The 25,699-nt window shown below is 34.2% G+C and overlaps 1 protein-coding gene across 1 annotated transcript; it reads right to left on the bottom strand.

Annotated features, from left to right (window-relative positions):
- Nucleotides 1–235: 235 nt before the first annotated feature.
- Nucleotides 236–4,368, bottom strand: LOC145136678 (putative E3 ubiquitin-protein ligase ARI8). Its single transcript, XM_079070788.1, has 15 exons — nucleotides 3,910–4,368; nucleotides 3,297–3,421; nucleotides 3,109–3,211; nucleotides 2,938–3,028; nucleotides 2,309–2,481; nucleotides 2,104–2,208; nucleotides 1,923–2,011; nucleotides 1,751–1,858; nucleotides 1,556–1,646; nucleotides 1,375–1,464; nucleotides 1,233–1,280; nucleotides 1,067–1,138; nucleotides 869–968; nucleotides 656–782; nucleotides 236–549 (listed from the first exon to the last, which is right to left on the bottom strand). The coding sequence occupies exons 1-15, from the start codon at nucleotides 4,075–4,077 to the stop codon at nucleotides 276–278; spliced, it is 1,764 nt and encodes a 587-aa protein (XP_078926914.1). The 5' UTR covers nucleotides 4,078–4,368; the 3' UTR covers nucleotides 236–275.
- Between the last annotated feature and the right edge of the window lie 21,331 nt (nucleotides 4,369–25,699).

Genomic DNA, 25,699 nt, shown 5'->3' on the forward strand with positions numbered 1-25,699 from the left:
TGATGAAAGAAAAACACATAATTTTCTATATGAATACAACATTCAACTACAATTCCACTCTCTGAACTTGAACCAAATGTATACTTTTTGTCTAAAAACGTATATTAAAAATACATCCAGAACACTTTTTGAACAAGCAGATACCGTGGAAACTATATACATACAACATCAAATAACAAAAAAGAAAAACATCAAATTTAAATTCTTTCTTCTTCGTTTCTATTTTTTTTTCCTCTTTTTTTGTTCCCTTCCATTTTTATTGCCAGGTGGCAAATTTATCGACGTTGCTGACACATCTGGCAGACGGTTGCTGACTTGGCATTAGCAAAAGTACAATACTCACATGACCAGTGTTGTCCGGAATCATCTGTGGCTCTTGAACCGCTTGATGACCTGGCAGCTCCTTTGCTTCTACTGCTTCTGCTCTTGCTGCTTCCAGCTCCCAATGTCCTTGTGCCACCTGTCCGGCTGCTTCCACCGTGCCCATCCACGTCAGACAGCCCGTTCTCCAAAGCCCTCACTAGATTCTCAAAATAATTCCTTGTCACACTGTGAAAAAAAAAAAAAAAAAAAAAAAAAAATCAGTCTCAGTCCAATGCACACCAATCACAGTATTACCTATCCTGTCATATTCTATCTTGTCATGTGAAATTACCTGGTTAGCCCTGCTAGTTTCATACGGAACTCATTGAAGTCTTTTGAAGGGCTTTCAACATTGAGGTGAGTTTGTAGTTCCTTTTCAGCACATTGATGAAGTCGTTCCAATCCAGATTCTGCCTCACCTGAAACAATTATAAAAATAAAAAATAAAGTTTTATTTAGTAGAATGGCAGTTTGGTAAATTATGGAATGGAAGGATGTGTAGAACCTTGCAAGTATTCAAAGAACTGCCTTTTGGCATGTTCACGTTCAGGCAAATAATATCCATAAGCATATGTCCACTTCAGCACTCGTCTACATTCAACTATCTATAAAAATTCAAAAAACAAATATTTATATTCAGGATTATATTATTTTTTTTTTTAAAAAAAAAAAAACATGTCATCAATCAATTAAAAAAAAAGACCTGTAGCCAGGCCTCTGTGATGAACTTTAGCTGTGATTCAGGTTGGCACTGCTTGTCACTCAGCTTCTCAAGCTACAAAAAATAAATTAAATTAATAAATATGCTTTGTATTTGTTATAGATTTAATAAAAAAAATAAATAAGGGATGTATAAAAAAATGGCTTACGTGTGTGCTTTGCATTTGCTGAAGATCTGCCAGGGCCTTTTGTCTAGACTGCAGAGCAGAAAACAAAAATTATCATGTTAAAAGTCAAGATCTTTTTTATATAAAAAGAAGCAATAATATAAAAATAATGATGTAAGCTTACGGATTGGTTTGTAGCCCATCTTTCATAATAATGAGTGTATCTTTCTAAAGAGTTTTTAGCCATCTCTCTTCGTTTCTCTGTGTCATCATACTGCAGACAACAAAATACATAATATTTATTATTTAATAATTCCAAATGTGTAAAAGATTTATTAAATGATATAAATCTTAATTTATCTTACCACTCCCTCTTGTTTTGCTGCCTCATAACGGTTGCATGCATAAAAACCACCTGTTCTTTCACCATGATCAGACCATGCACCAAGACAAAGCCTAAAAAAAACATATTTCACAAGATTTTTATACTGAAAAAGAATCCATAATTATGAAAAATACATTGGAAACTAAATAAATAAATATGTAAATAATAAACCAACCAGCAGAATTCAAATTTGCAAGGTGGAGTACATGTAATATGCATACATCCTTGGTTCTTTTCAATTGGTCGCTTGCATTTGGGACATGGTTTTGAATTAGCTAATATCCTGAAAAATAAATCAAGTCAGATCACAAAATTATAGGGGTAAATAAGTAAATATAACTAAATACCAATTCATGTTTTCAGATTCTGCACTGTTCTTCATTATCCACTTTGACACAGTGTCACAATCAACCGGTCTGTGAGCCTCCTCAGTACACTGTTAATATCAGTCAAAAGTAATGAATATTTCTTTTGTTTTTCATTTAAAAAATAAAAATATAATAATAATACAAAAAACATGAAGCATACATTCCAGCAAAAGCTATATGAGCAACCACAGGTAACATCAAATGTTCCACCACCAACAATGAAGTCCACAGCATAGTCACAACCAGGGGCAGGACACCATTTTGTCTAAAATCAATAGAAAAAAAAAAAAAAAAGGATAATATTATATATCAGTGAATAAAGGGAATAATATGTGATAATTTTTAATTATAATAATTTATATTACCTTTCTATTGTCTTCCACAAAGGATCTAAGAAAGTAACGTTGATATTTCTCTGCATCATCATGTGAGACCATGGAAACAATCATGTCTTGACCAACAGCTGCACCACAAGATGGATCAGGACACCTCAGAGTCAAGCATCCAGGTCCATCATTGATGGAAGTGCTTATATATCCTGCATACATTCAAATAAAAGAGAACAATATAAAACTAGGGACAAAATTGTAATTGTTAAGATATATATGTGTATATATGTATATATGTGTGTAGAGAAGCCAACTTGCCACAAAAACTACCTTAAATATGACTATATTAGGACATCCAAGCTTTTTCTATTTAAAATCCCAATTCAAGATTTACAAAGTTATTTTCCAAAAGAAAGACTTTTCATCCATGCCATTAAAAATATTTGGTTGCACTATTTTCATAAAAACCCCTAAACAAAAATCAGCAATTTAGATTAGCTAGTTAGTTTTCTAGTCCTAAGTCCTTATCACTTTAGGCTTCTCTAATGTATACTTTATTTAAACAATTGGGCCATATGAATAAAAGTAAGCAAGCATTCAGCTTCATCAAGACTAAAATATGCATATACATATAAGTGGTGAATGGTATGTGCTTCAGAACAAACCTTTCCAACAAGTTACACAAAAAGGATGACCACAAGCAGCAGAACTCATACTATCACAAGGATAAACTTCAAAGCAAATCCCACATGTCAACTGCCAAAAACAAATGAATTGTTAGAATTTAGAACTGGTAAAACACAAGAATTCATGACCCTCAAATTGTTGATATTTACCTCTTTGACATTGGGAAGTGCACGTGGTTCCTCTAGCAATCCAACAACTCTGCGAACCTTTTCTTCATCAGCAAACCATTCATCATTCACTTTGCTGACACTCCTGTAGGTAGAAAACATTGAAATCTATTTATCAGAATATGTATGAAGTTTAAATGAGAAGAGGAAGGATAGAAACCATAGATTACCAGTTATAATGGCGGAGTAATATGGCAGCTGCAACATGAGAAATGGAAAGTATTGAAGATATCTTCATGATATCATCCTCTTGACGTAGATGAATATCAGCTTCATTTAAAATGGTGTAGTTTTGCTGGAAAAAAAAAGGCCAGAAACACTTATACTAATGCTTAATATGAAACAGATGTAGAAATGACTGTATTTCCTAGATCATTTAGGACATTATCAGGGGGAAGAAATGTCCCTAATTTATAACGAGTTATTACATGAAACTGAAAAGAAAACCAGCTAGAAAGCTGCATCATGGATGCTGAGTTTCTTAAAACTTTCTGTTACTTCTTAGTTGTTTTTGATAGCACGCCACCATTGGTGAATTCTGGAATAACATCAGCACGATTGGACACGACAAAAAGCTCCTAAAATCTGCTAGTCTTATGATCGTCTCACTAATTTATAAGATAAAAACGAGCATCATATATTGTAAAATCTCAATCCAAATTCGCAGCACTAGATCATCTCAAGGGGTCTATTTCCTTCTCATTACGTTTAATAACGGAAAGTATAGATCACAATACCAAATCAATCAATCAATCAGCTGTTTTGTCACGTAATCCACCGTACCTGGCTACGACGAGAAAGGAGATCATCAGAATCATCGGAATCATTGTCGATGAACTCGTAGTCGGCTGCATCGCCATCATCGGAGTCCATCGCAGTCTCCCCACTGTAGAAGTCATCATCAAGAGACTCGGCATCGTTCGCGTCGTGCATATCATCTTCCGAATCCATCTCAAATATGAATTAACGTTTATTCTTCAACACAATAACGTGCCCTAATCGGTACTCCAAGATAAATAAATTAAAAAACCCAATTCAATCAGAGCAATCCCTAAAATTGAAATAATAAAAAGCCGAATTCAATCAGAACAGAACAATCACACACGGTCTCTCCCTCTCTCCGATTTCTCCAACTGTGCTTTGCTTAAAGCTTGATTGGCCGGAGATTCCGATGATTGAGAGAGAGGGGAAAGAACATATAGCTTTTTAAGCTTTTTAATGGTGGATGGAATGGAGGAAAGAGGTGTATTCTGCATACATACATTTCTACCATAAAGTAGTAGATGGACTTCACCGTCTCGGATGACGGGCTAAAAAACTTATACGGGTTGGGTCGGGTTTTTACTTTATACATATTTTTTTTAAATAGTTATATTAATAATTAATAATTTGTTTTTTATAAATAAATGAATCCTTTAATTGTCGATCCATTTCTTATCTAAGTGAATTCAAGTTGATTTTAGTTTTCAAACATTGATCCAAATAATTTAAATTAAGTTCAAATTTGATCTGATCCAACCACATTACAATTTAGTTAGATCGGTATTTATAATTTGGGTTTTAAGAGGCAAGATAGTTTAAAAATATATAACTTGAAAATTAACCGGCTTTATAAAAGAAACTAAAAAAAATTGTTTAGTTATACATCAAAATTTATAAATAACGATTAAGAAAAATATATATTATAGTTGGATATTTCGTAGACAAAAACTTTTGATAAGAAATATATATTAACGTAATATATTGGATGAAACTTTCTAATATATTAGAAAAATAATTTAGTAAATTTATAAATGATTAAAGATATATATTAAAAATATTAATATAACTAAATAAATAAATAATTGTTGATTGATTTTTTTAATTATTCGGTTCTTATTTTTATAAAACAAAACCAATCTTAAATTCAAAATAATAATTCAACTTTACAAAAATCAATCTGAACATCTAAACCAAATAATCAAATTCATATTGTCCAATTAAAAAAAAATTAAATAATTTAATTTTATCCAAATAACAACAACTCTACTCAAAATATGTTCATCAACAATGAAAGCGTTTTTTATTCAAATCATAAATAATAAATAATTTATATTGTATAAATTATGTATTCCCTTTAAATATGGATTTCCAATTTGGAAGATTAATCTTTTTCATTAATCCGCTACTAGTGTATCAGCTATTGTCTTGATTTGAACTTACTGACTTTTTTTATCTAAATAATAATATATAAATAATAAATAATAAAATAAATAAATATACTAAATGATAACATATGAGCTAATCGGTGGCCTTTCCGAATATTAAAATGAGGAAACTACGATGTGGACACCAAAAGGATGCTAAATCAGCACTTTTTTGGTAAACTATCTATATCAGTTTATATAGCACATTTTGAATAATATTAATACTTAGTTACCCTTACGGACATCAAAATATAAATAACAATACACAAAATTTCTTATACACGAATCACTTTCCAAATTGAATAAATGGGAATACACAAAATTGTAGGTTGACAATTAATGAAACTAACCTTTTCTTAAATACTTAAATGTCTAAAAAAATGCATTTATCTATATATCGACTCGAATTTAAATACCATAACAAAAATTATTAGCCCCAAATCATCAAAGATTGCAAATTACGATTATATTTAATTTATTCTACATACACTTAAATTGCTATTACCTTCATCCACTTAGGATATATCATCATTTTACTTAAAAACTTATTATATTCAATCGCGCATTACAAGTATTGAACATGAGCATCAATGTTCATCTCATGTCAATTAATCCCCACACTCATCACATCATCGCAAAACTCAAAAAAGATACCATCTTTTAAAACATGAAACACATACCACACAACGTGTAATCTTATAAAGTTTAGTGAGTTTATGCGTTTAAATAACATAAAACGGTTAAATACATAATTGATAAAAGATATGTTTGAGTAAACACGAAAGCTTAATGTAACAAGCACAATCTTTCATTCTTATCCCCTTATCGCCTGAGCGTGGGGACATACAAATGGTGTGGTACCATGGGGACTTCAATTATAAGTCTTAATTTTCTTTAATATTGTATTACTAATAATTAGAAGACAGAATAATAATATATTGATTAAAATATTGTTACACGCTACTAATCTAATTCATGTTTTGTTAACAATAAAAATTAGGTTTAGTAAATATTATTAATATCAATTAGGATTTAGATAATAATATAAAGACATTTACATATGCAAGCACTACCAAGAGCATGAGTTTAAGAAGGCTTTGAACTAAGCCCAATTCATAGCTTCTAATTAGGAATTGATTTGGTGTTTGTTAAGAAAAATAATACTATATTTTAAGAAAATACATTTTGACGAGAGTGACGATGAGTCATTGGACCTAGTATTTGACATTTCATCCCAACAATCATTTGTGATTCTCTATTGTATAATAGTTAATCAAGCTATTGGTTCATTGAAATAAAAGTTTGAGCAATACATTATGGAAACATTTTTGATTTCTTATTCATAACATAAAAGCTGAACATACATAATATCTAAAGGAAGTTGAAATTTATTTCTAAAGATGTTACAAAATGGTCATATCTAAGATATCAATGGTGATATTTTTTATACAAGCTAGAGTTGTTATAATTTTTTACTAATTGAACATAATACAATTAACACAACACCAAATTTCTTTTAAAAAAAGTAAACATTTATCTAGTTTTTTGTGTATCATATATAATATATTAATATTGTTGATGGTTTCCATTAAAGTTATATAAGCGAAAATAAGTTTTTTAAAACTAAAATTTTATTTGCCAACGATATCTTTAGAGAGTTTAAACACTTTGGCTTTGATTTCGGTTGAGAAAATTTTCTTAAAAATATTTATTATGAAAGTATAATAGATATATTTGCTTTTAAATACTTAAGTTTAGTAACAATTTACAGTATTTTTAAGAAACATCAATTTAATTTTCGAACAACACATACAAAATGTCAAAGTCATGCCTACTCATCACATAATAGTTTGTAGCACCCCAAATCATAACACATACTTTGCTACAATGCTACCCCAAAACACTAGAACTAAGTAATAACATATTTACTACTTTGGCCCACACTTCATATGTATGTTACAAAACAACATAAGCTTGGAATTCTAGTGAGATTTGAGTTGTATATATGCTAACAACAACAATAAAAAAATTTTAATTATGTATAAATTTATGTAAAATACATGTTTATGTCAAGTACATGTATAGATATACAGGAACAAACTATATCCATATTGGAATTCCAATTTTGTTATCCAGGAACACATGATGTTCCTTTTCTTTCATAATTTCCCAAGGAACATTAGTTTTCTTATTGTCATCTAGGGACCTTTCTTCCATAATCATCCTACGAGTAACTCATTCCATAAACCAATGTTTGTTTTAGACATCAAATATGTTTTATAAAACTAGTTGGTAACTGTAACTTTTATTTGTGTAAAAGTAATTTGTAAAAAATAATTGTAAACTTAAAAAAACAACATAAAACACAAAAGCTAAAAACTCTCAAAAACTACTTGAATATATTTTAGATTATAAATAAAAATTTTAGTTTTGTACTCTCGAACGAATCTTTCTTTTTAATTCCGTTTTTTCTTCTGAATGAATGAGGAATCAACAAAAGCAATATATTAATGCATATAAATTTATAGTCGTCTCATACAAAGTAGCAAAACACGAGAAATCATATATGAAAAAGACAAAACTGCATAAATGGTCTCTGTAGTATGTCGAAAATTGTCATTTTGGTCCAAAAAAGTTTGGACTAGCACCAGAGGTCCAAAGTTTTCATTTTGTTGCAAGTTTGGTCTAATTTGTTTTGAATTTTTTTAAAATGCCGATTTTGCCCTTGATATTTTCTTTTTTTCATTTGTTTTGTTTATTTTAACATTTCTTGATTAAAAGAAAAAACAAAAAACCACCCCTACCCAACCCAACCCCTACGTTTAACATATTAACTTTCACCACTATTGCCTGCCACCACTATTCACCACTTCCGCATGACACCACCACCACCAGCTCACAAGCTTAGGTCAAACAAAAAAATTTAATATTTGAGAAATAAAATAATCATTTTTTTTTCAGATTAGCATCGTAAACATGAATAATCAATTATTCTACAAACCCAAATTTTTCCAAATCACTCAAAACAGAATGAGATTACTCAAGAACAAAATATCTCTACAAACTCGATTTTTTTAGATTTCAAAAATAAGGATACATTATTCTACACTTGCAAAATCAAAAACCCTAGAATCATTCAGTTTTTCTAGACATATGCATGATTATCGTTTTTTGATCGTCTCTGTCGTCACCACCGTCAGCCATCATCGTCAACCACCACATCATGAATGCTTCTGAAAGTCGTCTTTACCAATCATAACAACTTCGATCTAAAAGTCGTCGTCACCAACCAAAACCCTATTTCTGCCTTCCTTCATCTTTGAATGAAATCCAGATCATTGTCGTCGTCGGTTTTCCGATCTACTTTGTCACCGCCGCCACTACATACCAGATCCTTTGTCTTTGAACGAACCCTCTTACAGCGTCGTTTGGGAGGGAGGACGACAGATCTGTAACTTGACGAAGAGGATGGTTAAGGGCGATGAACTGAGAGAGAGAGAGAGAGAGAGAGAGAGAGAGAGAGAGAGAGAGAGAGAGAGAGAGAGGGACGTTACTAAAACCCTTGCGTTGTTCGAACCTAGACCCCTTCGTCGCCGCCGCCTCTGCAAACCCTAGATATCTCACCATATATGTTCGCTGCCATGCTCGTCGGATGGTCAGCGTCTTCGAAAAGTGGAAATTTTCTGAACATCGGTGCCACTGGAAAACCAATAGATCTCGTCGGTCTCGAGGATGACAGATTTGTGGGACGTCAAAGATGGCGGATTTGAGGGAAATAAGGGTTTTGAAGAAGAAATGAAGAACATGAGAGAGAGAAAGAGTTAGGTGTATTTTATTTTGTTTTTTTAATTGTTTTTTGAATTCTTGTAATAAAAGAAAATTATAAAATAAAATAAGAAGGGCAAATCTGTCATTAAAAAAAATTCAAAACTTTTGGACCAAACTTGCAACAAAATGAAAACTTTGGACCTCTAGTGCTAGTCCAAACTTTTTTGGACCAAAGTAGCAATTTTCGACATACCACAGGGACCATTTGTACAGTTTTGTCTATGAAAAATCAACATCTACTTATATCATTTTCGTTTGATGTATGGTTTCTGTGCACCAGAGGTTGTGAAGTTCCTCAACAAATTCTAACGAGTCATTGATAATAATGTTATGATCCTCAAAATCTTTAGATATCTTTTTTAAAAGAATTAGTGTTGGATTAACGGTACAACTTATTGTTCATTTTCGTTTCGATATAAAATCCTTAAGAAACATTTGCTTTCCTTTTAAGAAGAAAACAGGATTTAGAGATGAAGCCTCCATTTGTCATCTTTCTTCTTTGAAATATTTTTATGTTTTTTGTCGCCTTCTTATTGTTTCTAATAAATACAGAAATACTAGACGGCTTCATTTGTCATCTTTTAGTGTAACCTCTTTTTGTTAATTTTTTATTTTCAGTATTGAGTTATCAAATTTTACCAATAAAACATCGTCATCTTTGATCCGAAAAAATCACATAAATAAGTGGAGCCTTTGACAAAATAACTATATTTTTGATTATTTTAACAAAATAACCACAACACCACTTTATGTGGTGAAATTGCTTTTTGAATGGACTTTACCGGAAAAAATATTCCATTTTTTTCAACTTTGAGTTATCAAAATTTACAATAAAACATGGGTTACGTCACAAAATTCATTATATATATAATCTTATTCTGTTTTAGTTTCAATTTTAATTTTTTTCTTATTTGTCATTATATTTTAGAAAAATGTTTCATTTTCGGGTCTTTGGCCTGCCACCAATAAATCATGGTGATGTGTCGGTTTGACTTAGATAAAATATTTTTCTCAGTTTGAATTTAGCTCCAACATTTACGTATGAGTTTGCATTTAGTTCCAACATTTTTTGTTTCCTATTTGTCATTATTTTTTAGAAAAGTTTTCATTTTAGCCATTGGTCAGTCACGAATATGTATCTTAAAACGTAATAACTTAAAAGGAAAAAAGGAAAAGGTGAAGGAAAGAGTTGAAACCGTGACTTCTTCTTGAGGAGCGGGGCATGTGTAACGTCCCTTGTAACATCTGAGTCACTAGGTATTCCCCTTCTATTAAAGTAAAGTGTAGTATAGTGTAATTTGTGAGAAGGGTCGTACGTTGGGCGTACATAGTGTACGCACAGCGTACAAGATCGAGGCGCGAAGCGGAGGGAACCTTGCGTACGTTGGGCGTACCCAGGCGTATGTTGGGCGTAACCTGTCCAGTTGCAAACCCTAAATTTTAGGGTTTGCACCATATATAAAGACATTAACTCCGTCCCAAACCTCATTCCCTCAGCCTCCACTGTCCCTAAAGAGTAGAAATCGAAACCTAGACCTCTTGCATGCTTTGTGAGCTAATTTCGGTTTGGGTGATTTTTGGTGGTTTTGAAGAAGAGGAAGTTAGAAGAAGGAGCAAGAACGTGAGAAGGGCTTGTAGATCTAGGAGTTTAGCATCTTTTCTGACTCATTTGAGGTATCAAGCTTCAAACTTGACCATTGCATGCTTAGTTGTAGTTTTGGGGTGTTTTATGTGACATTTTGACTCCATAGTTGAGATTTCTTGTGTTCTGGTAGTTCCAACCCATAAGACTTATCCTTTTGAGCTCTTGGAAGCATTTAGAGTCATAAAAATCAGGCCTTGATGGTTAAGCCACAATCATGCAAGTGTTAGATGGTCATAAAGTGTGCTTAAGGACTTAAATCATGTCTTAACCCACATCCATGCATGCAAAGACATAAAGTTTGTAAATTTATGGTTTAGGACGTCTTAAAGGACCTGGATCTATGTTTTGGACGTTAGGACTTAATGGATTAAGTCACAAAATGAGTTCTAAGGAAACTGGCCAGTACGCTGCGCGTACTAGGTCAACCTCCCCGAAGTGGTCAAGACCAGCGTACACTGGGCGTACGTGCCAGGTATGTCGCGCATACGCATGCAGAGTAGTCAAATGGATATTTGGGCCTTAGGATGTTAGGCCTAAAAATAGTTGGGCCTTATGACCCACTATGGAGTAAGGCTTCTGGGCCTAGACCTAGGATATATGGTATTGGGCCTTAATGGGTCTTGAAACTTAAATGTATCGACTTGGGCCTTAATTTAATTAGGAGTTGGGCCTTGGGAGAAAGAGGCCCAATAGGCCAAGGATTAGGAAACCTTGCCTTTGGACATGAATTAGAAGTTTGGGCCATAAGGGAGTTCTATTTGGACTCAATGACTGACTAGGGAATTTATTATGCTTTAGGGAGAGCAGTTACGAGCCAACCGAGGAGTACGATTTCGGCATATACAGTGAGGTGAGTCTCATTTCGTAGAAATCGTGGGTCGAAGGCACCAATGTTGGCCCACTAGTATTGATATGACTTAGTAATTGTCTTTGTGATAATTATTAAGGTGGTATGTATTGTTTGATGCTTATGTATGGTATACATGATTTATATGGTAGTGGTAGGGGTGAAATAGACCCCGTAATCAGTTGGAATAAAACCGATGGGTAGGTCGGACACCCAGGTATGCCTGACAGGGGTAGGTCGGACACCCTGGTATGTCTGACATGGGTAGGTTGAGCACCCAGGTATGCTCAGTAGGGTAGGTCGGGCACCCAGATATGTCTGACAGTATTTTTATGATTTGTATGTGGTATGGTGGGGGAAACTCACTAAGCTTCGTGCTTACGGTTTTCAGTTTTGGTTTCAGGTACTTCCAGCTCAAAGGGGAAAGGGCCGGCTTGATCGCATCGCATCACACCATGATTTTCCGCATTAGTGATTTTGGGATTATGACTCTGATGATGATTTTAGATGTATTGTTGGATTACACAACTAAACTATTTTATGTTTACATGGTTTTGGGAAAAACAATATGGTTTATTTTATGATTGATCAACTTAAAAATGAAATTTCCGGGTTGTATTTTTAAGGGTGTTACAGTCCCATTTTCACAAACAAATTCTTCATTTTTAATTAAGGTAAAACACCATTTTTCATAAGACACAAGTTAAGAAAACCTATTTGTTCAAAATACAATTATAAGAAAACTGAGACAATATAAGTTAAATGTTGAACTCTAATGTTGTTGATGAATATGTACAGTCACGTCTTTGCCTTCCCACGATCATCGGAAGTATCTGAAAACATTAAATCCATAACTGTAAGCCAAAGCTTAGTGAGTTCCCCGAAAATACAACACACCACAACATACATACAATGCATGCACACCTGAGCCTTCGGTCTGACTGGACTGCCTCTGTAAGGGTCGAATTGTTGTAATAAGTCGAATTATATTTTAGTCTCTTCGAATGTTATGTTATGTATTTTACTAAGGCGCTTATTATTCGAAGCATTAGTGTCTTAGCCTTAGTATATTTTTTGTATGCTTTCGTTTCCCTATAAAATAGGGTTATTTACTAGAGTTAGATGAGAGTTTTTACAGACCTGTCTATTATTCTCTGTAAACATTCGAAAGCATAATCAAGCTGAAACAAGATCATATTTACATCCGGTGTTCAATCTCGCATTCTTACTTGAATTCATACTCTGATTAATTCAATACTCGATTCTTTGATTCATCAATTGGTATCAGAGCAGGAATCACATCTGTGATCTGATATTCATTCATTCAAAAAGTTTTTGAATCAAATTCTTGGTTCAAAAGTTTCCGCACTTTTTGATCGTGAAAAATTGGTCTAGATCTTAGTCTGTGATTTGATTATGCATTTGAATTGTTGAATCGAGTGTTCTTCTAGCAATTCCGATTTGATTCAACTACTTTGTTTTCATTTTTTCAAATCTTCTTGAAAATTTTCAAAAATCAACTTCCGTACAACAATGGCGAGTTTAAATCTCAATTCGATGACCTCATTTTCTCATCTGTTATGATCATCAACCAAAATTCCAATGATAATCCCTGAATACTATGATCAATGGGCTGATCGTATGCAGGATTATCTGAATGGTCTTGATGAAGAACTGTGGTCATGTATCGCTGGTAATATCAATGTTCCAGTGACTGTTCAAGCAATTGGATCATCTTCTACAAATTCTGGTGTTGATAATCAAACTGACCGTCTGAAGAAACTGGAGAAAAGGTGTATAAGGGAATTGCGAGGAGCTTTACCTCCAGTTGTGTACAATTATGTAAGGAGTTGTACAACTGCAAAGGAGATCTGGAACAATCTGAAAGATAAGTTTCAAGGAAGTGAGAAGACGAAAATCAATTCAGTCAAACAGTGCTTAGTTGAGCTGAAAGATTTCAGACAAAAAGAAGGTGAAACAATCGAAGTTTACTATGATAGACTAAATGAGTTAATCTATCGTTGTAATCGCTATGGAATTACCAGAACTTCAATGGAATTCAATCTTATCTTTGTGATGGGTCTTCGAAAAGAATGGAGAAGCGTTAGTATGATGGTGAAGAATCAGCAAAGTTTTGATACATCAACTCTCAACGATTTGTACAATCAGTTGAAAACACACGAAACTGAGGTAAATGAAATTGCTGAGGAGACGAAGCTGAATTTGGGAGGTCCATTGGCACTTGTGTCGAAGATATCTGAGAAAGAAGCTGATAATGGTGATTCTGAGGAAGAAGAAGGATTCATCATGAATTCGGATGATGAGGCAATTGCTTTTTACTCGAATAATCGTGTTAAGAAGTTTTTTAAAAGGTCGTTCAATCCGAAGACTAAGCTTGTTGGGGTAAAAGGAAGTGTTGTGGGTAAAACAGCTGATGAGGTGAAAAAGAAAGTTGAAAAGAAAGATTCGAAGATGACTGAAGGAAAGATTGAGAAAAAGCTGAAAGGTGATGCTGGAATAGATTGTCATTATTGCAACGGTGCGAATCATCTAGCAAATGACTGTATGCTTCGGAAGAAGGATGAGAGGAAGAATAAAGTCAAGGATGAGGCGTATTATGCAGAGAAGATTGAAGAGGTTCGTACGAAAACCAAGAATTTGTCATTGGTTGCAAAGGGCGAGCATGAGGATGAAGATGGAACTTATCAAATCTGGTCATCCGGATCAGACGATGAAGAAATGTGAAATCTGACACATGGGGCAATGTATGCGAAAATGGAGGAGGATTCAGATGATGAGGAATTCGAAGTGAAAGGACGATGCTTCGTATCCAAGACTGCATACAAATCTCCGATGACAACAAAGGTACGTAAAATTCTCGAATCTTTTAATATTCCTACACATGCTTATGATTCTGAACTAATATCTTTTGATGAGACTGTTACTTATTTTGATTCAATTGTTGTGTCTGCTAGCAATGAGGCCAACAAGTTATCAATAGAGTTGTTAGAGACCAAAAAGAGATTAGAAATGAAAATAAGTAAAATTGATTGTTTGGAATTAAAAATAACAAATATTATGTGTGATAGGGATTCTTTATCAAGTGATGTTAAACTTTTGCTAGCACAAAGAAACATTTATTGTAATGCTAGCACAAAGAAACATTTAACTGATTTACATCATTCATGCGAAATAAGTAAAGAGTAACATAGAAAGTTACTACCTTTTCTAGCATACGAAAGAGCTAAGGTAGATAATATTTCGTATGATTGTGAGAAAATAATTGCTGATTTTGACAAAGTTCCTGATGATAGATATAAATATGGAATTGTCAAAATTGATGAATGTCTTGATGCGAATGAATTGGTTAAAATAGTGAATGATACTTTGACTAAATCTGAACAAATTCACATTTTGAAAAAGACTGAGAATTCAACATCTGATTCTCAATCTAATTTTGCTGATATTGAAGATAATTCTGATAATATTAGTGAAATTAGTGAACTTGAGGATGTTGATTGTTCCCAGTTGTCTGTTGTTAATGTTGCTTCAACAGTTAAAGGAAAAGAAAAGGTTAAGGATTTGATGGTTAAGAAAGAAACTGATATACCTTCAACTTCGAAAGTTTGTGATATGGACTTCGTGGATGTCAGAGATAGTCAAACTGATGATAGTGATGATGAAAATGAAGAGAAAATTTCAAAGAAATCAACTCCTTCAATGAAAGAAGAAATTCCTCGAATTGTGGTTGATCAAGTGTATGGTGATACACAAAAGTTCGAAAAAGTAATGACTGAAAAAGGTGAACATTACCTTGAAACGAATATTGTGGTTTATCCAAATTTCAAATGTACAGATGATGTCATTTTTCCAAATCAAGTGTTCGTAACTACTGGAAATGTTGAGAAGATCAAACCAGAATTAAAGAAGTTAGTCGAGGAGGATAATTCAAAAACAACTGATGAAGGTTTTTTCGCAAATCAAAGCATAGTTGAAAACAACTTAACAAAGAATTCTTATGTGTTTCAACGTCAAAAATCACAAAGAAAATGGGTTGAAAAATCAAAAATTGAAAAAGAAAATTCAAAACAAGTTGTTAAAGAAAATGAAAAAGTTGTCAAACTAAACTCCAAAGAATTCAAAGATCAAATTGACAAATTTTCGAAGGAAAACAACATTTCAAAAAGACAAGCAAGAAAGAAAATATTTTGGCAGAACGTTGAGTCTCAAAAGTTGTCTAAATCACAATCACCCAAAAATGTTTTCAAAGCTACAAATCCCTCTTTTTCAACCAAAACTCAACATTCCTCAAAAACAAATCATTCAAGGTCTGAAGTGAATAAACAACCAAAGTTTTCGAAAGTTTCTAAACCAAATTTTTCAAAAACATCAAATCCAAATCAAAAATTATTTCAAAGTCAACATTTTAAATCAACAGTTCATACATCATATGCTCAATCTTTTCTAACAAATCCAAAACTTGATTTTGTTCCTCAAAAGCCAAATTTTCCTAATCAAACAAAGAGAGAAACTATGAAAATTTCACGAGAAAAAGGAATGACTTCAAGGAAGAACATTGATCATTGGCTTGAAGGTAAAGGAAAGATGTATCAGTCGAATACATTTTCAAAAGAGCAAATTCACGAAGCATATGAGAAGTATGTGAATACATCATCAAATGGCAGTTCATCTTCTAAGGATTCCAACATATCAGTCAAAGCTTGGAAACCAGTAATAAAAGCAAAGAATGTCCATTCACAAACTCAGAATTCGAAGGATATTGTCAGTGAACATTCGAAACCAACAAAAACTTATGTTTCGGTTCCTTTAAATGAAGATGTGAACTTAATTGATAGTCTCAAAACAATAGTTTGTGATTGGGTTAAAAGTTCTTCATTACATTCGAAATTGAAATCTAATTTCCAAGGACCCAAAAAGCCTTGGGTACCTAAATTTTTCCAATGATTGTAGGTACTATGTGACGAGCAATATGATAACAAGTGGTACATTGATAGTGGTTGCTCTCGTCACATGACTGGGAAGAAGGAAAATTTATGTGATTTTCGAAGTCACAAAAATGCTGGAGTAGTGAAGTTTGGGAACAATCAAAAATGTCAAGTCAAAGGATATGTGAAGATCACGAACGGACAATTCACAGTGAATCGTGTTGCATATGTTGAAGGTCTTCAACATAACTTGATAAGTGTATCTCAACTTGTTGTGGGCACTGGCAATCAAGTTCTTTTTAACGAAGAAGGAAGTGTTATTTCGAATGTCAATACAAAAGAAGTGTTACTGAAATCCAAAAGGAAAGGTGACATGTTCACTCTGGATATCAATCCGATAGTAGGGAAACCTGCTATATGTCTTCTTTCGAAAGCAACAGCAGACGTAAGTTGGCTATGGCATCGAAGACTTTCTCATCTCAATTTTCGAAACATCAATAAACTTGTGGTACAAGATCTGGTAAGAGGTTTACCTGTACTTAAATTTGACAATGATTCTTTATGTGCAGCTTGTGAAGTTGGAAAGCAACATAAACAAGGTCATCCAGTTACGATTGATTCGAAAATTGTCGCACCTTTGGAGCTCTTACATATTGATTTATGTGGTCCTTCGACAGTTTCAACTCTTAACAAGAAAAGGTACATTTTAGTTATTGTTGATGATTTTTCCAGATTTACGTGGGTTTATTTTCTCAGGTTTAAATCCGAAGTTGCACAAATCATGATTGATTTTATCAAAAAGATGGAAACAACATTGAAGAAGATTGTTCGAAAAATTAAGAGTGATCATGGAACTGAATTTAAGAACAAAGTTCTTGATTCATTTTTGGTGGACAAAGGGATTTCGCATAATTTTTCATCTCCATATACACCACAACAAAATGGTGTTGTTGAACGAAGAAATAGGTCTCTATGCGAAGCGGCAAGGACTATGTTGGCATATGCGAATCTTCCACAATACCTTTGGGCTGAAGCAGTATCAACCGCATGTTTCACTCAAAACAAATCTTTCATTCATCGTCGTTTTAACATTACTCCATATGAAATTCTCAACAATCGAAAACCTAACGTCAAATTTTTTCATGTTTTCGGATGCAGGCGCTTCATTATGAATCTTAAGGATAATCTTACGAAATTTCAAGCTAAAGCAGATGAAGGGATTTTTTTGGGATATTCACATAATTCAGTTGCATATCGTGTGTTGAACAAAAGAACACGAAAAGTTGAAGAAACTTTTAATCTTACATTTGATGATTACTATATTAAACAAACTACATCGCAGTTTGAAAATCATCCGATTCTGAAAAACATACAAGATGAATCTGAATCTTCACAAACCTTAGACATTGATTATGATTTAATTTTTGGAATTTCAGATCATGCTGTTGATGCTGAAATAAATGCAACTGATAATCATCTTTCTGAACAATCAAAAATTACTGATGATTCAACATCAACTTCTCCAGAGAAGGACGAAAGTCTGCAAAACAATCCAGTGGAGGGGGAGCAATTGGCTTCGAATACTCTAGATGAGGAGGAGCATTCTTTCGAGGGGGAGAATGGAAGAATCAATGCTGATATTGAGGGGGAGCATTTAGAAAATATTGTGAATAATAATGATTTTGATGATGTTTGTTCGATTGCAGGTTCAGAGAATGATGATATATACGAAGATGCACCTTTGGAATTTGATCCAGCATATCCGCCAATGGAAAAGTGGACAAGAGATCATCCGAAGGAACAAGTAATTGGGAATCCACAGGAGGGAGTTTTAACAAGAGCTCAAATTCGTGCAAAGAATGAGGTATTGAATACTCATCAAGAATTTTGCATGTTCAATGTTTTCATCTCTAAAATTGAACCAAAAACAGTTAAGATTGCAATGGAACACTCATATTGGGTTGTTGCAATGCAATCTGAATTGTATGAATTTGAACGAAACAAGGTTTGGAGATTAATTCCTAAAACTGAAAATGTTTCGATTGTTGGGTTAAAATGGATTTTTAAAAATAAAACCGACAAAGATGGAAATATTGTTCGAAACAAAGACAGACTTGTTGTTAAAGGATATTCACAACAAGAAGGAATCGACTATGAAGAAACTTTTGCCCCTGTCGCAAGACTCGAGGCAGTTCGTATATTTCTGGCTTATGCAGCTCATAAAGACTTTGATGTTTATCAAATGGACGTGAAGTGTGCATTTCTAAATGGAGAGCTTGAAGAAACTGTTTACGTGGAACAACCCCCAGGTTTTATTAACGAAGAATATCCAAATCATGTTTATATTTTAGATAAGGCAGTTTATGGTTTGAAACAAGCACCGAGAGCATGGTATGCAACTCTAACTTCATTTTTGAAACAATCTAAATTTAAACAAGGATCTGTAGATCCCATATTATTTCGAAAGAAAGTTGGGAATCATCTAATGCTTGTTCAAATTTATGTTGATGATATTATTTTTGGCTCAACTGACCCTGCCTTGTCTAGAGAATTCGAAGATCTGATGAAAAGCAAGTTTGAAATGAGCATGATGGGAAAAATCAATAATTTTCTTGGACTGAATATTCGTCAAAACAGAGAAGGGATTTTTATTAATCAGGAAAAATATACGAAAAATCTGCTAGAAAAGTTTGGATTGACGAATAGCACGAAGTTACGAGTTCCAATGGCAACAGGCATAAAGTTGACACCATCGTTAGATAAACCTGCAGTTGACATAACTCTATATAGAAGCATGATTGGTTCATTACTTTATCTCACAGCAAGTAGACCTGATATCATGTTTTCTGTGTGTAATTGTGCTAGGTATCAGTCTAATCCACGAGAACCACATCTCACTGCTGTGAAGAATATCTTTCGTTATCTTAAAGGAACAATTTCGTTAGGATTGTGGTATCCTTCGAAAACTGGATTCTTTGTACAAGCATATTCGGATGCAGACTTGGGTGGTTGTAATCTTGATAGGAAAAGCGCAAGTGGTGGATGTCAATTTCTCGATGGCAAATTGGTGAGCTGGCAGTCGAAAAAGCAAACATGTGTCTCAATCTCAACAACTGAAGCAGAATATGTGGCTGCTGCTGCTTGCACTTCACAAATAATATGGATTCAAAGTCAATTGCGTGATTATGCAATCAATATGAAAAAGATTCCATTATATTGTGATTCTCAAAGTGCAATAAGAATTTGTCATAATCCTGTGCAGCATTCGAAGACTAAACATATTGCAGTTCGTTATCATTTCATCAAGGATCACGTGGAGGATGGGAATATTGAAGTACATTTCGTAAAAACAACTGATCATTTAGCTGATATTTTCACGAAAGCGTTAGATGAAAAATCCCTTGTGAAAATTATAGAAGGACTTGGAATGATCGATGGAAATTCTGTTCCATGCGAAAAAGGAGAATGATGGTTGACAAAGAATGATTCAGAGGCGCTGAATAACAGACAAAGCAAAGTCATTCAGCGTTCAGAAGTTACTGTTCATAGTCAACGCTTCGACCCCTTCGAATTCGTAAATTTGTTACTTATTTTAGGGTTGATTCAGAGGTCACTGTTCATAGTCACCGCTTCGACCCCTTTGAATTCGTATATTTTTCAATTATCAGGGGATGATAAAATTTCGTGTTTTTGCAACAAGTACAGTTTATTTTCACTTTTCGAAAAATCAAAACTCCAAAAAGATTTTCTTTTGTTTTGTCTTTCAATTTTCGAAAAACCAAAAATCCAAAAAGAATTTCTTTTGTTTTGTCATTCAATTTTCGAAAAATTAAAAAATCCAAAAAGATTTTTTGTTTATTCTGTCTTTACTTTCGAAAAGTTCAAAACAACAAAAATATTTTAATTCTTATTTCTTTTTAGTATTTAGTTGCAGAACATAATGAAGATATAGAGTGGATTATGCTTGCAGTTCTAGGGTCAGGTAAATTTTTCCATATGAATCAATACATTGTTCATTACTTGAACTAGTTAGTTTGTCCCTAGAAGCATGCTGCTGCATGTTGACCAAAAGCCTCCAATGATTCAATGTGTGTGTACGAAAGCCTTAATGAAATTCTTCATACGAAATTTTTTTCCCAATCAAGCTTATATTCACATTAGTCTCTGAGCTATCTGACTCTTCTCAAAATGAGTTAAGAGTTTACTGTTTGGTCCAAAGCTAACAGAGGTACTTTTCGTGTCTTATATCAATCTTTTTCACCCATAAAGTTCTTACACGATCACACACGAAGACATATGTCCGAGAGGTCTCTGATCAAACCCATCGAGACTTAGACATATCAAAAATCTGTGTTTATGATCTGACATCATGAGACCGTGATGAAAGTGAAACCCAATTTTCAATATACTTTTAAGGAATTGACGGGGAACAATGTTCCAGATTTTCACGAAACTTGTGTTTCAGTACCAAAATTCGAAACTCCAAATCATATTCCTTTCGAATGAGTGGTCTTGATCAAACATTTGAAACCCAAGATGTTTGTCACCCAACAAGATCCAGCACAAATATTTCCGTGAATATGATTTCCGGGTGAGTTTTATTCGAAAGACCAAGTCACTTAAAAATTTTGTCAAAGCAAACTTGTCACTGACTACACTGGTTAAACAAGTAATTTCTGTTACAATTTTTCACCTTATGTTTAGGATGATATGTAACGAAATTTTTTCCTACCCACGAAGCATCATAAAAGAAGCCCTTTGATACTTATCAACAAGTAATTGATTGTAATTCACGGGAACCTACACAAGCTGTTGATCATTTTTCTTAATGATTAACGAAGCAATCTTTGCCCGAGATTTAATCTGCTTTTGTGTCAAAATTTTGACATCACAAGATTCCAAAATTTTCTTATACTTGTTTCTTGTCTACATTCTTTGGCACACAGCACTCACGATATCCTTGAGGTTCTGAGTAATACCAGCTCAGGCTGATGATTTCAAAAATCTGGCATATGACTTCGCTTTTCATCCCAAAAGTGAAAGAGCCTTGCTTCCATACGAAGGGTCATGACGGTTACCATCATCTTGGGGATAACAATACAGGCTGTCTATAAATGACGTATGGTATTTGTCCGGTTTTCAAGGAGAAGTGACAGTTACTTTTTGACGCATGGCTACTTTTACGCAGTAATAGTCCGATTTTCAAGGTGCCACGTCGGATTTCATTAAATACATCCCGCTTCAAATTCAAACTTCAAGAGTTACATATAAAAGGGGATTCAAGGGTTCATTATCAGTTTACGCGATCAAAACGAACAAATTCCCAAATTCTCTGCTCATCAAAGTCTTCAAACCCTAACAATGGCGACTTCTGTTCATGTTGATTCTCATACCACTGAAGAAGCTTCTTCATTACCAATAATGAAAATTCAACCCACAAACTATTATTTGGAAGGTGATGTGTCTCAATATCCGGAAGAATTGAAGATGTTAATAGTTGCACCGAAGAACTCTGTCTTGTCAAAAGCAATGTTCAATTCCTTCTCTGTTCCACTGTCATGGCTTTCTCAAGCAGGATCAACTGCTACTTATAACAAAGCATCTGATACGATTACTTTTCATCTAATAAACGACAAAAGGGTCAGGCTATCCAAGAAACTCTTTTGCCAAATTCTTGACATTCCGAATTCACCTCCATATGTTGCTTTCACATTCCCTCAAATTGTCAACATGTTCAATGAGATGGGATATCAGCCTCCACTATCAAAGATTAGTGATTTTAAGAAATCAGGTCTTCCAAGATTATGGAATTTCTTATTTGGAATTTTTCTAAGGTGTTTAACTGGGAGATCAGTTGGCCTTGATAAAGGACGAATTGAGGTTTATGCAATGGTTGCTGGTATCTATTATGATCTTCAAATGGATTATTCTACTCAATTGTGGAAGGAATTTCAAAAGGGGGTAGAACACACGAATGTTACTCATGGTATTTCGTGTGCACGATACTGGAGTTTGATTCTGCAATACTTTTACAACAAGGAAGGGATCTTGGTACCCTATGATGAAGCAAAAGCGGTTTTTCAATCGTATCACTATCCGAAGGAGGTTACGGATAGTGCTGATGTTTTTCCTTCAGTTGCTCGAATTCCAGATGCAATGCTCAAAAGAGTAGATCCTTCGAACTCTGTATTGGTGGCATATTTGAAGACAATTGATTCTTCAATTGAAATTGGTGTTTTATTGGGAGGAGATGATAAGAAATCCAAGAAGTCGAAGAAGAATGAAACTGCGTCAAAATCTTCGAAATCTCCAAAGAAGAAGCCTGAAATAGTTGCAGTGTATGTTGCTGAGACTCAAGTGATTGAGCCGATTATTAAAGAAACACAAGAACATGTAGTCATTCCTTCGAAGACTGGCATGTTTCGAAGAATTAAAATGAAGTCCACTCACAAAAGCAAGTCTCCAACACACAAAGTGGTTCGAAAACCTCAAATCACTCATCAAGGTATTCTAATTAGAGAAGTGCCAGCACCTGTTTCTCTGGTGTCAAAGAAAAGAAGGGCTGAGGATATGGCAAAACATTTATCAAAGAAGAAGAAGAAGAAGACAAGAAAGCTTGTAATTTCTACTGAGTCAACCGAAGATGATGATGAAACACCTGAGACAACTCTTCATGTACAAAGTTTGACTATTGAACAGACAATTGTCATACCACCCGAAGATTCGGTTGCCAAATCAGTTTCTGAGGAGGTCTGAACTTCAGGCATCCCTGCACACGTATCTGATACGGATGCAAATGTCAATATGGGTGACAGAGATGCGAAGAATGAAACTACAGGTCAATCTACTTTGCTCCATTCGAAAGTATTGTTTCATTACCAACATCCATTATTCCCACGACTTCAACCACAGATTCTCCAACATTCGAACACATTATCAATCAACCCTTCACTTCAATTTTTTCTTCTCAATCCTCTGACACACCTAAACCAAATTCGACAACTCCAGAAACCATCCTTATGGAAACAAAAAATGATACTGAGGGGTTTGGTGGTATGTTTGAGGATCTAGAGTTTCATGATGAAGAAGAGGAGTTTCCAGATCATATGCTGATGACCATGAAGCAGTTTAAAATTTTGAATCAAAAGTTGAATTCGGTAATTCAATCTCAAGCTGATCTAGGAGGTGGTTCATCTGTTTCTAGTTTAGAGGTTGATTCATTGCTGAAGGTGTTTGAATCCAGAATAATAAGTAAAGTATCGGGGATGCTTAAAGATTCTGAATCTCGAGTTTTGGAGAAGATTGATCATACTGATCAAAATAATGAAATTCGAATTAATTCTCAAAATTCGAAGTTTGCCACTGATGTGAAAGAATGGAAGAATGTAACAAAGGAAAGGCATGTTCTGTTTGTGCAAGAAGTGAAGAAAGTAAGGGGGGATGTGAATATGCAAATTCGTGAACTCCACGAAGACATGCAGAAAGAGATTGGAATTTATCAACAAGATTATGCTTCTTTGAATCAGAAGGTTGATATCATCTGTGATGCAGTCACAAAATTTGTCAATCTATATGAAAAGTTGAGTCCTCAAATTACTCAACTTTCAACATCCGAAAGTGCAAACTTTGAGGAAGTGCTTACTTTGCTCAAGGAGTTAAAAGAAATCTCTGACAGGCCTGTTTCTTCTTCTCTCATAACTCCTGAATTTTTATCACAAAAATTCATTCAATTCGAAGCAATTCTCAACAAGCAACTTGCTCCTATCTTTCACATTACAAGCCTTCTTCCCACCACAAATGCCCCACCTTTTTTCACAGGGGTGCAAGGGGGAGAAAAGAAAACGGGTGAATCGAAGGCAAGTGATGAAGATGCGAAAGTTGTTGGAAAAGTATTTTCATCAAAAATCCCAACAACAAAGCCAGTAATAGTTTCGGCTGGGATGGTGACTTCAACAGTCGTTACAACGTTACCTATTACAAGACCTATTTCGAAAGGGATTGTAATTGGTAAATCTACAGAAACTGGTGAGAGTGGTTCGAGACCAAAAGAGGGAATTGTCAATCCAGCATTGAAAGATAAAGGGAAATCGATTGTAGTGGAAAAGTCAAAAGAAGAAAAGAAGGCTGATGCTGAAGCTGAAATCGAAAACCTCAGAATAGTTCAAAGCATAATGGCTCAGCGAGCAAGTGATCCGAAGGGAATGGATAAAGGTGATCCGACTAAACATTACAACTACGAAACAATCAAGGCCAAGGTTGCATTCAATCACATGTATTCATTTGAGAAGAAACCAAAACAAAGCTATTTGGTTACGAATACTGATGCAAGCCAGCTGGATTTTCCAATAAACGAAATGATGTTTATCATGCTTCAGTTCAAAGCCGAAGGAAACTTTAAAGACAAGGATGAAGGTACACACATGAAAATTCGTTTTCATGCTGTTCTTGCAAAAGCCCCTGAGGAAGTGTGGTCATTGATCAAAATCAAGAAAGTGATCAGTATGAAAAGGGATGTGGTATTCGAAAGCACAGTCCAAAATTTTAAGTACGTGGTTGCCAGGGCAAATGGAAATATCTGTGAGTTTACTGTTGCAGATTTTCCATTAATGAACTTGTATGATCTTATACAAGTTGCATTAATTTTGAAAGATAAATCTTTTTCATACCTTCAAAACACTGAACCGGAAGAATTCAAGCTTTGAGTTGCTCACATCAAGATTTTTATCGAAAATTACTATGAGTGCTTGGCTCTTACTGATGTGGAGTTAGTACGGCTAAAGGAATGGAAATTAAAGCTCCAATGGCTCCTTCGAAGACTCAGGCAGAATTAAAGAAGTATGCTGATGGTGAAATATGCCTGAAGCCTTTTGGAATGGTCTTTGCAGGAAAAGACAAGGCTGGTAAATCGAAACGTTTTCTGTTCCAAGCATGCGAAGTGGAAAGATACTCAACTTCTCAATATACGAACTTAATTGTTCGTATGAATCATTGTAAGAAGAATAATGAAGGAGATAAGAAAGAGCTGAAGAAGATAATCTCCTGGTACACAGAGATTCGAAGAGTGATGTTGTATTCGATCCAGCTTCTTACAAACTGAGTAGTTCGACTTTGATTACAAAGG

This window comes from Lactuca virosa, chromosome 9 (assembly GCF_052849685.1).
Source record: "Lactuca virosa cultivar CGN04683 chromosome 9, Lactuca_virosa_CGN04683_v6, whole genome shotgun sequence".
In the NCBI taxonomy this organism is placed as follows: domain Eukaryota; kingdom Viridiplantae; phylum Streptophyta; class Magnoliopsida; order Asterales; family Asteraceae; genus Lactuca; species Lactuca virosa.